We start from the raw sequence: 17,067 nt of genomic DNA on the forward strand, positions 1-17,067 counted from the left end.
CTCTTGTGCAATAGCGTGAGGAACACGGTAACCTCCTCAGACCTGGGAGCTTGGGCTCCACATCTGTGGGAGTCTACAGCAGTAGTTCATTAGGTCCCTCTGCCAACGCAGACTGCATCACATATTCCAAGACAAAACTACTAAGAATGACAGGCATTCACTGAAAAACACTTCATTACTTGCCCTATATGCACAACTAGAATAGTGTTCCAGATACTAGGAAGTACTTTTCATCTTACTTGTGAAAAGGTATGGTTTCTCTTTCCTTTGTAAAGGCAATGGAGATTGTGAGCATAAACATAAAAGCCTTTGGGAAAAAAATTCTCATTTTCCACCTCCTCCAAGCTGCATATAAACAGATGATGGCTGGAGAGCTGTGAAGTACTAGTGAGAATTTAAACTGCCTCACAGTTTAAATGTAACATGCACATATGTCTCGGCCCATCAAATGTGAAGTGTAACATCAGCATCAGTACCTGTACAATTGGATGAACTGTGATTTTGTGTACATCTTGCTGGGCTGGCTCCTGCACCAAGTTCGAGGCAACAAAGCTGAACCCTCTGAAAAGATGATGAGCATTGGCACTGGGAGGAACGCCTGGGGAATCTGTAGGAGAAAGAAGAAAATTACCTCATGAGCTCAACAAAAGACCAGAAAATAATAGCACAGCACGTGCAACAGAGAAAATCATCCCTGCTAGTCAGCAACAAATCCTGCTAAACTGGTAGACACATGTGAATACAATCTACCTCCATATCAAGATTTGATGTACTTTCTCCCTCCCTTTCCTGGGAAGGGAGAACAGTGGGGTGATATTGTTTGCAAGGATCTCTCCTCATGAGCAGAGAGGTTCTTTTCACATTGCATTTTCATTTTCATGCAAAGCACTGCATGTGCCAGGAGTCTCTGTAGAGAGAGAAGGCACAGGCTGGCCAGGCTAGGAGAAAGAAGGGACAGCTCAAGGCAGGGCCTCCTCTGGCTCAGGAGAGATTTTCTGGGGAGTGGAAAAAAGCTGGAAACTGCTCTATCTTTCCTGTGCAGCACACCTTGGCTACAGAAATTACAAAGACTGAAGTGCTATCTGGGTTATGTGTTATGTTGTCTGGGTCAGGAGAATGCAGAGGACAAAAAAATCTGAAGCAAGAGTAGAAGCATGATGGTCCTCTACTGGTGGCTCCTGGCCTCATACGGATCTTTCAGGAACAGCTTTAGAAGCTGTGGCCTACTCCAGGGAAGAGGCCAGTACACATGTCCCCAGGGCAACGACATAGCTGGAGGTGTCTTAAACAACCTTCATGGAGATTTTCTCCCTGTTCCTTCCCTGGCCCATGGAAAACACAAGGGAAGGAGTGAATGGAGGTCTGAATTATTCTACCTTTAGAATCAAACAACTAAAGAGCAGTTCCTGGTACCTATGCCACCACTCAGCAAAAAAAAAAAAAAAAAAAAAAAAAAAAAAAAAAATCCTGCCAAAGCAGGAAGAGATGCACTTTACTGAAAGCTTTGAAAAGCTTTAAAAAGATCTCTTCTCCCCAATATATGTTTTGTCTCACGTATTTTCATAAGCAAGTAAGAGAAGTATTTGCAAACCATTCCTGGGTAGCTGGATGGGTAATTATAAAACCTGTGCTACTCAAATTCTCTCACCTTTTATTTGTTCTTCTGATATTTTTTCCTTCATATTCTTCCAGTGCAAAATATGATTTGCCATGGCAAGGTTAAGAGCTAAACCTCCTGTAGAAAGCTGTCTCCTTGTAGGGAGTGTGTAAATACCCAGTCTCACTAGACTAAAGAGAATACGCCCCCTCTGAACCTTACATCTGACTCATCTGCCTACACCATCAGCATCACCCATTAGTGTCAAGGGGAATGGCATGGAGGATTGAGGACTGCTTGCGGTCCTGAAAATACGTGAGAATGTAAGTATTTCCATGTGTGGACATTCTCTTTATAAGTCTATTCATCAACTGAATAGAGGAAAGATACTCAGAATAGTCCTGAACCAGAACATGGTGAAGATAAATGATCTGTCCAGTAATTAGAGAAACACAGACTGCAGCTAATTCTGTATCTCATTACAAAGCAGCTTCAACTTTGATGGAAGTCAGAAATAAGCACAGCAAGTCAGATCTCTCTCCAGTGTTTGTGGAGAAACATGCTTTTTGGTAAAATGATGTGGGCTACTTGTTTATCTCAGTGTATTGATGGGCACTGTTCTTGCAAATGCAGGGATGAATCACACCAGACCTCTTGCATCACTGGGTACTTCTTACAGTGGCATATATACTACAGTAATTTTCCGAGTTGGATTAATTAAGAAAAAGAATGCATGTTTTGAAACAGGAATGAGACTAATTCAAATCTGAACTTTAGAAAAGTTATGATTCAGCTCCAAACTGTAAGTGCTAGGTCATTTCTATTTGGAAGTAACTGTTCCTTCATAATTCACAGCTGATCTCTTTATCAATCAATGTAAAAGAACTACTGATTATTTGGTTTTCCATATCAAATATTGATCACCACTGACTTGATATGCCCATTGCATGAACATATCTCTAAAACACCTGTGCCAAGTGCAAAATCATGTTTAAATCATGTTAATTAAATGCGATATCTAATAAGCTATGAAATCTAAATAGTTTTTCTAGTCTTGATAAATCCAGAATCATTTGATATGTCTGAGTTAGACCCACACTCAAGCGCTGATCTTGTATAGTGGTTATATTTCTAACTGTGGAAGTCAGAATGTTTTGTCCCATTAGAGCATCTTACATTAGAGGATTTCCAAAGGCCTCATAAATCTTAAATGATTTACTTCACTGGGGTTAGCAAGCATTATTATCTTACTTGCAGAAGAGCAAATTTAGATACTTGAGGTGAAATTTCACATTCTTTTTCTCAGCAGTAAAGCCAGACAAAGATGTGCCTGCCTGTTACTCCCACCTCCCTGTTACAGCCCACTGCCCCCATTACTTACAACAGTACAACCATTTGTGGATTGCACTGTAAGTTGGATCACCACAATGATCTCGGTTTGATCCTTGTTCAAACAGCCATTTTTAACCTGGGTCATTTTAGTCTCCTGTTCTCTGTGAGGTGCCATAAACAGCTGATTCAGCACAAATGAATCCACAGCAGTGGACCTGGGAAACATATGGTCAGAAAAAGTGTCTCTTCAAGTCAGATGAATCCTTGAGAAAAAATGCTGTGAAACTGTGCCTATAGAGATGAACTGACAATGTCAGAAAGTGCATCTGCATGCTCAGAGCAGAGATTAGGAATACATGGAAAGCTGTTTTAACCTCTGGTTAAAGAAGGATTTCTGTGACACAGCAAATTACTAGACTGGCAAGTTACTGGAGCCAAAACTTTGATATAAGGCTGTTTTCAAAAGTAGAACTCATTCATAAAGACAGACTGCAAAGTGACTGTATATATTTCTGCCTTTCTTTGTTAATATCTTTCTGACAGCTTAATTAAAACTCAACAACTGCATTATCATCATGAAACCTAAGCTATTATTAAAGTGCTTTTTGTCTGGGTATGTTCTCAGTGACAGGGTGAGCTTGCATGCGGCCTATGTCATGACAAAATAAGCACAAAATAGAAAGGGTTCTTGTTTGATTCCATTGGAATGATAATGTGTGCCAGTGTTACAACACTGTCTTCTGATATTCTCCCCTCCTGGTCAGCCCAGCCAGTCAACATTCACTAAGTTACAAATACATTGTCATTTGTGATCAGGGCAAGGTTTAAATCCAGATCTTTGGAAGTGAAATGCTACATTAAGCGCATTAAATCATTCTCTTTCAGATCTCCTAAGCCTTCCTTCACTGACCTTTTCAGGCAACTGTATGGCCCCAGACAACCCAAAACTTCACAAGGGGATTGATTACTTCTTTTTCTCTCCCCATTGTGGTGCAATTTTTCAGTGCAGCACTGGCATTAGCAAAGAGATGGCCCTAGGACAAAGACTGTTGCAGATGTGACTGGACTTCACTGAGGAATCACAGCAAGGCCCTCAGTGTAGGCAGGCAAAGAAAAACAGACCCAGGCTGTGTTTGGAGAGCCCAGGGGCTACAGAACACATGCTGTCAGTTTGCAAGGGCCTTTTACCACTCTGGAGGAGTAAAGGAACTCATGCTTGCCATTACATCTATTTTGAAATTATAGGGTTTGATTCTCAGGCTGCTTTCCATAGTAGCATGAAACAGTATCAGAGCAGATCATCTCCCCACCCTAATCCCCATCCTATGACAATCTTTCAAGTCAGTGTTTTGTATGAAATATCAGACTGAATCAGGCAATACTACTAGCTTGTACAGTATGAAATGTAATCCAGTATGTCAGCCCATGCATGAAGTACAAAGGTTTTCATGACAGTAAAACTGATGGAGTGTGAACTTCCAAAGCAATCCACTCAGTGCTTCTCTGAGACTCTCCGGGGCAGCACTGGCCTACAGCTCTCACAAGAGCAGACTGACTTGCAGTCTCCAATGTTTCAGAGAAAAGGGCATATGGGTTCCTCTGAAATCTGAATTAAAGCTAAAATCAGTTGTGAAATGTCTAGTATCCAAAGATCACTTGCCTCCACGCAGTAGGGTAGGGATACCAGAACACCACTAACGTATATTGGAGATAGGTGGATGTTCCACTTGGAGCCAAATAAGCAGAACTGTAACTTTTCTCATGGCTTGTGAAAGTCTGTGCATCCTCACCAAAAAACTAGGAACTAAGAGTGATAACATTTTTTACTAGGTACCACTGCTTCCTACCCCATGAAAGGGGGTTTGAGCTGAGCTTTGAATAGAGGTTTGGGCTAGTTCTAAAGAGAAGGCTGAAGACAGACCATGATGAGCCTGAATGAAAACTAAATCAAACTGCAGCTCTGATTCACGTGCCGTGATACAGGGTTTACCTTAATAAAAACTCAACTCTCTTTACTCTTACTAGAATAATTCTGGGGGAGTTTGAAGGCTGAATCTTGATACTTTGGTTATTATTACTTGGTTATAACAACTTGGTTATTATAACAATACTATGTAATATTTATAGCACTTGCCATCTTCAAAGTGCTTTAATAAACAGTGGCTAGCGGCATCTTTATACTTTAGAGGGTATCATTAGGTACTATTTTACAGGAGGATAACAAGAGCAGAACAGAAATGTAACTTATTCGTGTTTAGAAAGAGGCAACATTATAACTGAGATGATTACTATTCTGAGGTTACTGATATTCTTATTTTCCATAGAAAGAGACAGTTTTGTGCCATAATCACCTTCATTTATATATATATGGAAATTATAAGAACAGCATTCTCACTGCAAGCATTTACTAAACATTGTGGGCCAAACTACTTGTTGGCATAACTCCACTGATCAGAGAACTTGCTCATTATCCACCACTGTTAACCACGTATCAACTTCCAACGATCTGTAGTCTAAGCATTTTCATAATTAAAGAGAACATCTATGGCATATATAATTACATAGTAACTTGCAGAGATGCAAAGTTCTTTGAAGCTGATCTAATTAAAAACAGTTAAATTCAGCTAACTTAAGCAACAATAGCACTAAATAACCAATCAATGGTTATTTTTGCTATAAAAAATGTGAGACCTGTCCTTCCTGAGACATAATCAATGTGAAGTTGGTAAAATGTTTATGAGCTTTTTTCCTTAGAAATGCAGAATACTCTGCTTCCAGCTGGATACTGCAGAACCCACCAATCCCACAGGTGATCAGACTCTTTGATTCAGTTGGAATGAGGAAGAAAGGAAGAATGAATTTCCTCACTAAGAAGATCTATTAACCACGTGCCATCTTACTAACCTGTGGGGGTCCGAGATGTGAACTCTGGATCAAAATGAAAAGTGTCTTCTGGCCGTCCCACTGCTGGCTTGAAAGGTGGCTTGATTTCTTTCCTATATAATTTCTACGAAAACCAGAAAAGATCACAGTTAACAATATAACAACATTCTGTATGTGAAGATAGGTTCCCATGCTTTGTTTAGGGTGTCCTTTGTGAGCCATGTGCTATACTTGCAGGATTGAGGAAGATGATGATGTATCCATAGCTCTGGCTCCCGCTTAACTAGCAGGATTAAAATCTGTGCCCTGGATGATCTCTGCAGTTTTTAGTTATGAGAAGCCAGGATATAAACACAGATGTTTCAAGTAAAAATTTAGTCTGTAGACTGACACAATATTCCAGCTGGGGCATCTGGAAATTCACTGGCCTTTCAGGGCAGGATTGGCATTTGCCTTGGTAACACCAGGAAACTGTGCACGGGTGAGTTCAGCAAGGCAGCAACAATCAGCACATAGAACACTGGGAAATGGTGACTGTTTTAGCATTTATTATTTGTCAAGAACTAGCAATATGCTTGACACCCTGCCAAACTGAACTGAGCAACAAGTCTTGCTGCCTGGTGCTCACAACCTAAACAAAAGACTTCTTCTATTGACATATCTGGAAAAATAGAAGGGGAGCTGAGAGGGGAGGTGATTAGATCAAATTCCCACCAAAAAGAGGTAGAAAGAAAGCTCTGCAGATGGGTGGGGAGTCATGTTAAAGTCCTAAGCATTCCTTGAGCAGAGGAGCAAACCCAAGGAAAAAATTAAGGAACAGAGGGAGGTATAAGACAGATAAGCATGGCTATAGAAGTGAGTTTGTGCTGTGGAGTGAGGGGGCACACAGGGAATGATGTAAATAACAGTCACGATAGACGTGTGCTAATACACCAACTTCAGTACCATGCATCTTGTGGACTCTTTACAAATGCTTGTGCTTACCAATGCTTAACAAATTGCTTCACTGCGCTCTTTTGCAAGCATTAATATACACGGACACTCAGGGAGATGAATAAACTGAGGCACAATATGTCTGGATCTGATCCGAAGCCTACAGAGGTTAATGGAAAGACTGCTATTGATTTCTGTGATCTCTGTTTGAACTGGCCAAAACTGAACATCATGCTGATGGCAGCACGGGGAGCAGAACTCCGATTTGACTCCCTGCCCCATGTTTCAGTCCCTAGGCTGTGTTCCCTTTCTAGCAATACTTTTGTTCTCAGATTTCAAAGGGCTGAATTAATTGCAACAGACAGCCCTCAATAATTAACATGCCTGAGCAAAAATACAATGTTTCTTTTCAACCTTCAAGCCACAATAAGAGCTTGAGTGTTCAATTTTATGACTGACTGCAATGTGTATTTTCAGGTTAACTCTTAAAACAACTTCATAATGAGCTGATTTTTTGAAATATTTAATGGAGATTAATACATGCTTGTCCAACTCTTTGCATGCAGGAAGATTCTTTTTAACTGTGGTTTTTGCGGTGAATTAACTTCTATAATATAAAGCATGTGGTCAACCTAAGATATATACACATCAACATAATTTAAACTTCATTTTGCATAGATAAATAAAGGTTCTTGAGGCAGGACATTCTGTAGCATAGTATTAGCATTAGCATAAAGCAGATGTTTGTGGCTGAATTATGATTCTTTGGAAAAGTGGAATGGTGAGGCTGGAAATGACGCTGCAATAATTAATGGCCATTTCACCATAAAAAGTTCCTGCTTGCGTAAAACTGCTCTGTATCTTCTGAGAGAAAAAGAAATGAATAATTGCTGTAAGCCACAATGGAAAGCCAGTCTTCCAATAATTAAAAGCCAATTGCAATTTTAAGCAGGAAGTGTCACTCACCAACTGAAAAGTAGCAACCTAGTAATTAGCGTATGCATTTTTCTGTCTACACAGAAGTTTAAAAGATAACTCAGTACCTTCTGAAGGTTCTCCTGTTGCTAGGATTTTACCTTGAGAAATCTATTTGCCTTCAGCTTCCCTTTACTTATCCTGATACACAACTGCACTTCTTTTACTGCACATAGCAGTATGGTTGCACACACATGCTTCCTCCCTGAATTAAATGCACCCCACATCCTGTGAGGTCCAAAAATTGGGAAACATTTTAGAATTGTACATCATTCAGGAACTGCACTCTCTTCTGATTATCGTAACCATATTCTCCTCGACTTCTTAATTTCTCCCCTCATCTGTAGTTTCTTAAATGCTGTTGGAGCTACATTCATGTTTTGCATCCCTAAGCCACATCCTCCACTACTAAGGAGAGATTTAAGATTCATCATGAGTCACATACCACCTAAAGATGTGTAATCACAAACTTGCTCGTTGGGAGGGGATGGAAACAAAGAACTTTTTTGAATGAGGGCAAGGAACCTACCCTGAACATAACCCAGATGATAGCATTTTCTATTTCCTTTTCCATTAGTGATAAAAATTTTTTCTGGTGTTTCTGACCAGATGATTAGGGACAGCAAAAGGTAAACTGCCTAAAATATTTCTGTCGCCAAGCTTTTGAATCAAGTAACCAAACGAAATCACTGAGGAACAAGAACAAACAGAGCGGTATCATCTGTGGGCTTTGCCATCCCACACTGGCTCCTCTTCTCTGGGCAAACCACTACAACTGAAGCCAATTCACTAAAGCAAGCTAAAGCATACAGCAGCCCAACACAATTAAATGTGAAGGGTTGCTGCAAGCAGAACGCTTCTTCCTTTAAAACACCCTTATCCTGGAGATTGTAATATAGAACTAGACATAAGCAGCCCTGAGAAAACAGTAAAAATCAGAGCCACTGTTTTCCACACAAACAGAGAACAAATCTCCTGGAGGATCTGAATATTTCAAATTTTAGGAGAAATGTGTTATCCTATTACCTCTTATGTCCCCAGAATTATTCAGGGCTGATGAACCACCTTGATCTCCTTCAACAGAAACCAATGAGAGTGGCAAATGACATGGCAAGGTAAGTTTGAAATCTTGCCTTTGATGGTTTCTATCAGGCCCTCATATGGCTTCTGGCAAAGTTTAAACAGTTATCTAGATCCTAAGTCACTGTAGCCCTGGCTCTGTACAGACAAATCATTGGGAGATCCATCACTTGAATGGGAATAGGGCTGGGCATTTGGAATCCCGGTTTGAATAGCTGAGCTATTATTTGGGGCATCTTATTTCGTGTTTGAAAGGGACCTTGTATACGTTAGTGCTTACTGGAGCTTTTACATTTCAAGTTGGGTGTTCAAGATCATTATGTGTATATTATTTTGCAGAGGTATAAAGAACTGAAGAATTTCTTTTTCTTCCATACTACTTCCACATGCAGAAAGGAAAAATTTATTGCTTAGGCCTTAATCTCTTACTGTTTATGTAACTTCTTTCTCCCTCTCAGTAAAGAATAACCCCCCAACATCCCATCCATTCTTTTAAACTGGCCACTGCATTGACTTATCACAAAAAGACGTAACTGACAGGTCAGGAATCATAATGCATCATCCAGGGCTGTCAGATCCCAAAACTGTGCAGAGGGGGTGTAAAATCCACAGAATGAGGGTGATGAACTCCAAGGTGTGACCGTACTGATTTACATATTTGCATTTGGATACATATCCATGCTTCTGTCTGTTTATCAACCCCTCACATCCTTCTGAGACTTAGATATCGGTACCTTCATATTAATAAATATCTATGAATTAATCAGAACAGTTCTCAAGCAGTGTGACACACTCTTAGCGTCTAAACTCCCAGATTGTTTTGAGAATACAGACTTTTTTGCTATAATGTCCATAGAAATTTTGATGTCCACAGGTATTTTTGATGAAAGGATAAAAAGACTGTTAAAACTGCATTTGCTTTGACAAGTGACAGAAATAAAGCCTACAATCAACAAAACATTGTATATGAACATATCAGTCACAAAAAGCTACTCCCTATACAGTATCAGTCAGTTATTTTTCATTAAAGATGTTTTACTGATTAAGTTCTATCTAAATGCCAAAATTAAATTCTTCAAATTTGTTTCAGATCAGTTTAGCATCAATCTGTGGCAGTTAGCGCTGGGTACCTCCTGCTATGAAGATGCTGTTTCTCATTGTAGCCTGGCCAATCTAATGGTTAGCTGCTACCAAGAGTCCACTTGCTTTCTCTGTTTGCATTGTGCAAGCACCGGTATTCACTGACAATGCCATATGCCAGGATTTTTACAGAATTATCTTTCTACTGGTTTAACTTGATGAACTTATTCATCTTGGGGCCAAACAAGAGCCAGAGATGGTGTAAGGATGGAGAGGGGATGTAGCTGGGGTGAACAGAGGCATGTCACCACACTTCTGGTGGCAACTAACTGTAGTTTCAGTTTAGCTGTAGTGGAAAACTGCATCCTCCTCCTCCTCTTCTGTGCACTGGGATTCCTCTGATTCACCTGTACCTCCTGTGATGGGACTCACTCTCCCTCTTCTGGCTGAACTCCCACAGAGCCTCTTTGGGACCATATGTAAGTATGTGTCAAGGGGAACATACTGCAGCCCACGGGCCAAATTCAGAGCAGAGAATGGAGATAAAAGCACACACTATAATATCCACATAGTGCTGTGGCAGCTCAGACAGATGCAGGCAAATGCTGAACCAGCCTGCACTGAAACACTCCTGTTTTGCAAAGTCAAAATGTAAAGACTTTAGTTTAAAATACAGAAGTAAAAATTCTTCAAACTGAATTTATTTCTGGAACTTCGCAATCCACCATAAAATGTGGTATTTCGACTTCCTTTCTGATTTGGGATCAAAAAGTTTTGAAATAACTGATTTTCCCACAAGGCGAAAATTATTTTCAATGACCTTTTCTTAATATATGTTGCCTGTGGATTTTGCTCATATATGTATATATGATCAGAACCCTGCCATGAGCTTTGTCTGAGCTGGAACTCAAGTAATACACCAAGGAGACTCGTCATCAAGTGTTGGGACAAGCGCCTGGTCCCTTGTTATTTATAAGCAGTTAATTTATCATTATCTTTAAAAAAATGCATGCCTAAAAAACCCACAGATGTAAATGCCTTCTACATGTGCCTGGCAAATATCAAGAAAAAGAAAATGCTTTAATTTAATTAAAAACTTTTAAATCATTCCCTTAACTGAGTTTCTTTGATGAAGAACTCATTACTCTTTAGGCATGTTCTAGAAATAGAAAGATGCTGGCCTCCACACTGACGCACTTGTAGTGTGAGAATAAACTCCCTTGATACATATACCTGTCATGGTAAATCCAATAGGCAGACAAAAGGATGAACTACCCTTTAAAATGTTTGTCCTCTCTTAGGTTAATAGTACAATGCTATTGTCTGTAAATGATAGAAAAGCTAGCAGAATTCAGACCTTGCGATTAAGTTTTGCTGTTGATAAAGTCTGCAATTAAATAATGCACATTCTTAGTTTAGTTTGATCTCTGATTAATATTGAAGGAAATAATAGAACTTGAGTCCACTTTTTTCCCACTCTTTCTCTCAGCTCTATTTGACGGAAGACAGTTCATTTTCTAGCATGTCATCTTCTTCAGTTGCAATTTAGCTCGTCACTTGGATTATCCTAAACAAAAACTACCATTAATGTCTCACTTCTCTGATCGCAGCCTGTACAAAGGGATTTCATAGACATAGACTCGGTGAAAAGCCAGAAGAAACAGTACTAAAAAAAATGAGGGACCAGACTGTGCTTTCTAAGGTAGCGGTGATTTAAATTTACCTGAGGTCCGACTCCATTCGGGTCTGCTTGTCTTAGGGAGAAAAAGGATGCATGGTAGTAAGCATGCAAAACATGTATGAAGGAGCTGGACATCTAATTTCCTTCCTAAGAATCCCAGCCTTCATCATGAAAGACAGTCCATTCACTTAATATAGGATCTACCTAATTTGTGTCACAACGGCTTACTAAATGCCTTAGAGCAGTAAGACTAATATTTGCAGAAACTGTCATGTATTTTTCACTCTAGGAAGCGAGGCTTTAGGGCTTTGTTAGTCGGTGACAACAGCAGTAAAAATGACATTCTTTCAGAGATTAGCATCTGCCACAATTTAGTTGTGGCATAAATACTCTGTATCAGTTGTCCATAGTTCATTTAGTGCTATTTACATAATAAAAGTTAAACCTAGAGTGACTGGAGACTTGTCCTGAAGAACAGCACCCTGGAACACGGCATAAAGCAGTTATATCCACGAGGTGGAAAGTGATAGGAGGAAGATGATCGTCCTCTGGCCACGCTTGTGTTTTCCAGGATTGCACCTACTGCCTTTACATGCAATGGTCATATGTTATCAGCACTACTGTGCTTGCCATGACCGTCTGCAGCATCGTAACAGGGCTCTGTTTTACAGTGTGTGTGCTGTTTCCACTCTGTGAGCTGCCTTCATCTGAACCAGACACTGTGTCTGGTTGTGTCTGTTTTAAGACAGTGAAAGATGGGAAAAAAGTGGGAAATGGACAGCTCCAACAGGTAGACACTTGCTTCAGTGATAAAGGCAGTAACCAATCCTTAATCCAAAACCCAGGAGAACAGCTTTGACAATACTGTGAAATGAAGATCTGATTTATACATTTCTTTCTGTGATTCTGATGAATGTTGCTGTGATATTCAGACATCACACAGAACTTGGAAAGAAGCAGTTAACTCTCATTTCTATTTTGAACATTTTTCTAAACTGAGATGAAACAACCTGGTGGTTTGTTCCCTGGTTATCATTCCTACAGTAGGAAAAAGTTTGCTTAACAAATGACCTCTTTTGCACTGGGTTTCTAGAAGACACTAACCCATTCTGATCCATGGCAATATGCAGGCTCTTGATTGAGCATGATTTTACAACAATCCCTTAAAGTTTCTATGCTGTCAGTTGCAGCAGTCCTGTCTATCATAGCTGCCAAGGTAGCTTAGAAGCTCTCCAAGAGACCTTGCCTCTTGCACACTGAGAGCTTTATATATTATGGTATAAATCAGCATTTACATCCTGCCTCATCACTACTGTTGTTTGCTGACTGCCTGCAAATTGACGCAAGACATACTTGGTGGAAGAACAAAATGTGAAAGCACCAGACTCTTTCCCTGCAACAGCACACATCTCTGCCTGAGGCACTTATGTTCTCTGACCCAGCTCTATTTCTGTCCATGGAGAACTTGTTAACAGTTGGCTGGATCGTCACGATAAGGCAAAGTCCTGGCTTCAGCTCTGGCTGAGGCTGGCTCACATCGCTCTGAAATGCATACAATACTGCTTCTGTAATGACACAGGCCTTCCCAAGATCTCCATGAGTGATAGTAAAATCAGGATTAAATGAACAAATATATTATAAAGATGGTAACTGATGTGTGTAATAATGACACATTTGTCTCCAAGAGAGTGCAATAAGCACTAATTACATTGGATCAAAATGGATCTTTACAGCTCTATTCCACAGCAAAGTTACAGGGCTACATGAGACATCAAAGGGCCGTTAAATCCAGCTCCCTCTCTGGCTCCAAGACATGTTCAAATACACCTAGCCCGTTTTTGGTAGACATTTCTCTAACCTATCCGTAAAAACTTGTTCAAATGATGGGGGACTATACAGTCTCCCTAGGACAGGCATAAAGTTACTCCTTAAAGAACTAAACTTGAGGCAATCACCAAGCATCATGGGGCAAGGTGGTCACGAGGGGTCTCACAGACCAGAATGAACCTTGCTGAACACTTTTCCAAGATGCAGCACCTTATTTCTCTGTGATGAGTTATTGAGCTGTCCCAGTAGCAAATGCAGAAGGAGAAACCCTGTCACCCTGCCAATGTCCCCAGTTACATTAAGATGTAGGTATCTAACCTGCATTTATTTTGATTGCAAAGCTGAGGACTACAGAGATATCAAAGGGATACAGACAATAAGAAAAAAAACCCTTCTTCTGGAATCTCTACTTTTCTTTAGATGTCCATAGGGCTGATGCTACCTCCCACTTAATGTTTTCATAAATGGAAAATCCTTACACAGAATCTTATGATTTGTAAGAAGCAGATGAGGAAAGAGAATCTAGACTCCAGAATGTATGTAATGGGACTAGAAATCAGCTGTGCTGTAAAGGAAAATCTCAGACTCAACTTTTATTTATCATCCTGCAACATGCTTATGAGTCATGCCAACTCTTCCAACATTAAATCCAAAGTAGATTCATGATTTTTTTCAAAATAAATGATTCTGTGGGCTTTTTAAAAGCTTCTTGGGTGCCAAAAAATGTGGTTTCACAGAAGAATTAGCTTTACAGTAAAGTCCCAGGCAACAGTTTGAGAATGGCCATGTCACATACATTCATAATGTTTTACCAGAATTTACAGTAAGAACTGCATTTATGTGACCTGTTATATTAACATTCATCTGTGAATTCAGATCAAATATTAAAGAGATATAATACCACAACAGAGGTCAGGTAAAACTAGACTAGAAAATTCTAAAGGATTTGGCAAACAGAAGCTCTGATGTGCTGGCAGATGCCCAGATCAAGAACGAAAAGTATTTGCCTCCAGGTTTGTCTAAAAATATGTTGATTTGAACAAATCTGATACTGAAAATGTGAGCAGGTTTAACCTGTTGCAAGTCTGAATCAAACAGTTAGCTAATCTCTATGGTCAGCTTTATGAGCTGTAAGTGATAGCAATAAAATAAATCCTTGTTTACCATTTTATAAATCATCTCAGACATGTCTTATTAGAACCATTTTACATTTGATGAAATGTTTGCTCTTCCAATTTTGAGTGCTGATGTTAAATTAATGAGTCACCTCAATAAAACACCAGCCACTCGTAAGAGAAGTTGCTATTTCCTGTTCTGTCTGTCTGGCTTGTATACTCAGTGATATAAAATCACTGTTCTGAAAATTCATGTATGTTATGCTTTTCTGTAGCTCCCATCAAAAACAATGGAAGGGCCAGATCCTGGCCTACAGTCGCTTAGGGGCAAAAGTGATAAAAGAGGGTCAATAAAGCTACCTTTTTGGAGGATTTATGATTCCTATGACATAAAGTAGCACAACCTGTTGTACAGCCTGCTATACCAGTTCTGCAAATAGCCACCCAAGTCCAAGAGCACCACTGCGTTTAGAAAAAAGGTGTGCCTAGAGGTCTTGGAGCATTTTGCAGCTATTGCCAGCAGCTATGTATAAGAGAGGACCTGGGGCTAGAGAAAAGGATTCCTGGAAGTCCCTGACATCAAAAGCATACATCTAGCATTTAGCCTAGCCTGCCAGACCCAGTGAGAAGGGACAAGTATTTTAATACGGAATATAAAAGCAGAAAGATGGAGGGACCCAGAGTATCAGACTGTTTCCCTCTGGAGTATCTCTTTCAAGCCCAGTCCTTCAGCTTGGCTTTCTTCTGCAATTGAAATATTACAGGAATTCTTTCGTTTAAAGCTGCCTATTTTCACTCCAAACCAGCTCCCACAATCAATATATCACGTTTATTAGAGCTGAATGCAGAAATTGTTCTATGAAACACTGCAAATAGCCTCAGGTAGTACTGTGATAAACCAGACCATTAGACAAAACAGAGACAAGAAGTTAGAAAAAACTGACAATGCTGAAAGCAGCTTTCTATTTCCTTCATTTACAGGTATGCAGATAAACATACATATGTATGCAAGAGACACAGGCATCCATTAAAAGGCTCTAGCTCCTGAGTCCTCCAAATTAGAGATCACTTAATCTTTTTTCTTTTTTAAGCATGACAGCTAGTCTTCAAAAATTTAGCAAAGATAATTTAAAATAAAAAGTAATAATGCAGCTCCACTTACATTCCAGTCTATGGTAACAAAGAAAGGGTGACGTTTAATTTCTTCAACTCCATCGAATCCAGCACCTGACAAGAGAATGAAAGAATCAAAATAATGGCATGCTTAGAAAAGTGCTTCATGACACCTCTTCTCCAAACTTCTTCCCCCATCCTTTCTTTTTTTCTGACAAAGCCAAAGCTACCATCTAAATATTTCTTCTGGTCAAAAAGCTTGAACAGTACAATTGCCAAAACTGTATAAACTACCAGAAATACATAAAATTGCACTTCATTAATGAAAATATAATGGCTGAGCGTTTGATCTTTTTTTAATGAGGCTTATGCCACGTCTGACTAGCTGCTCTCTTCAGGCGAGACATAGGGTCCAGCCGCGGCACAGCGCATGTGCCAGCGAGGCTAGGAGCAACCAGAAGACTTCCTGATCCTCTGGCAGGTTATTGCTGCTTCCTGCCACTAACCACAGATCTTGTCTCTGTAGCTGACTTTGAAATCTTTCTAATCCCCCATTCTCCATGAGCAGGAAAAACTGCACTATAAATAAGTTTAGACTCAAAATATCAAAAGGCTCCAAATGATTTCAGGTAACTTGGGGTTTTGGCTTCCCTCTTTTCAAATATCATCTTCAAATTTTTATTAGTATCAAAACCATCACTGTCAGTGCTACCTTTCCTTCACTGATAATACTGTTAAATTTCTTTTACATTATAGGAAATTTAGTGAAACTCCTTTGAGATCTAGTAATGAACCCAATTCTTTCATTGCTTTTGCCTTATGTCTTCATTTAAGATTGCCTTTTTTATTCCTTTCAGCTAGTCGAATTTGTTTGCTTCAGTGCCATCACAGAAACCAACAGGTGTTCAGTAATAATTAAACAACTGTCAGAGATGACTTAGAGTGCCATTTTTTTGGTTGATTTGCCTTTATTAATAGCACCTTTCATTTTTCAGTAGGAGAAATAACACCTGGAGGCAAAGGCTTTGCATTGCAATTTTGGAGCCAGTTCCTGAAAGGTGCTCAGCACCTTCATTACAAGCATGCTGAGCATCCTTGATTCCCAAAAGACTCAGGACTAACAAGCACCTTGCAAAGGGCACTCATCACCTCAGAGGACTGAACTTTTGATATACAATATTTGTACTTCCTGAAGATCAACACTGCAAGCAGTTTTAAAAATTATCAAATCCAGCTTTTGTAAAATGTGACATCTGCTTTCCCTGTGTACAAGACATTACCAATGTTTGTCAAAATCCACTCATCAGGAACGGCTTCCTACAGCCTGCTTAATATTTACTGATGAACGGATATGAAAAACACACACTTTGTGAACATAACATGCGGAGTTGTCTGTCAGGCCTACTGGGTAATAACTCAGAAAGAATGTTCTTCTGATTACTTCCCCATCT

The 17,067-nt window shown here is 39.7% G+C and overlaps 1 protein-coding gene across 3 annotated transcripts in view; it reads right to left on the reverse strand.

Annotated features, from left to right (window-relative positions):
* RPS6KA2 (ribosomal protein S6 kinase A2) overlaps nt 1-17,067 on the reverse strand; it is a 322,442-nt gene that overhangs the window by 42,068 nt on the left and 263,307 nt on the right. For all 3 annotated transcript variants that reach the window (XM_026109854.2, XM_064509229.1, XM_026109855.2), the window contains 3 exons: nt 15,666-15,730; nt 5,834-5,936; nt 477-607 (listed from right to left, as the gene is read on the reverse strand). In XM_026109854.2, the coding sequence (XP_025965639.1) occupies nt 477-607; nt 5,834-5,936; nt 15,666-15,730 (299 nt within the window). The remainder of the gene's footprint in view (nt 1-476; nt 608-5,833; nt 5,937-15,665; nt 15,731-17,067) is intronic.

This window comes from Dromaius novaehollandiae, chromosome 3 (assembly GCF_036370855.1).
Source record: "Dromaius novaehollandiae isolate bDroNov1 chromosome 3, bDroNov1.hap1, whole genome shotgun sequence".
NCBI lineage: Eukaryota > Metazoa > Chordata > Aves > Casuariiformes > Dromaiidae > Dromaius > Dromaius novaehollandiae.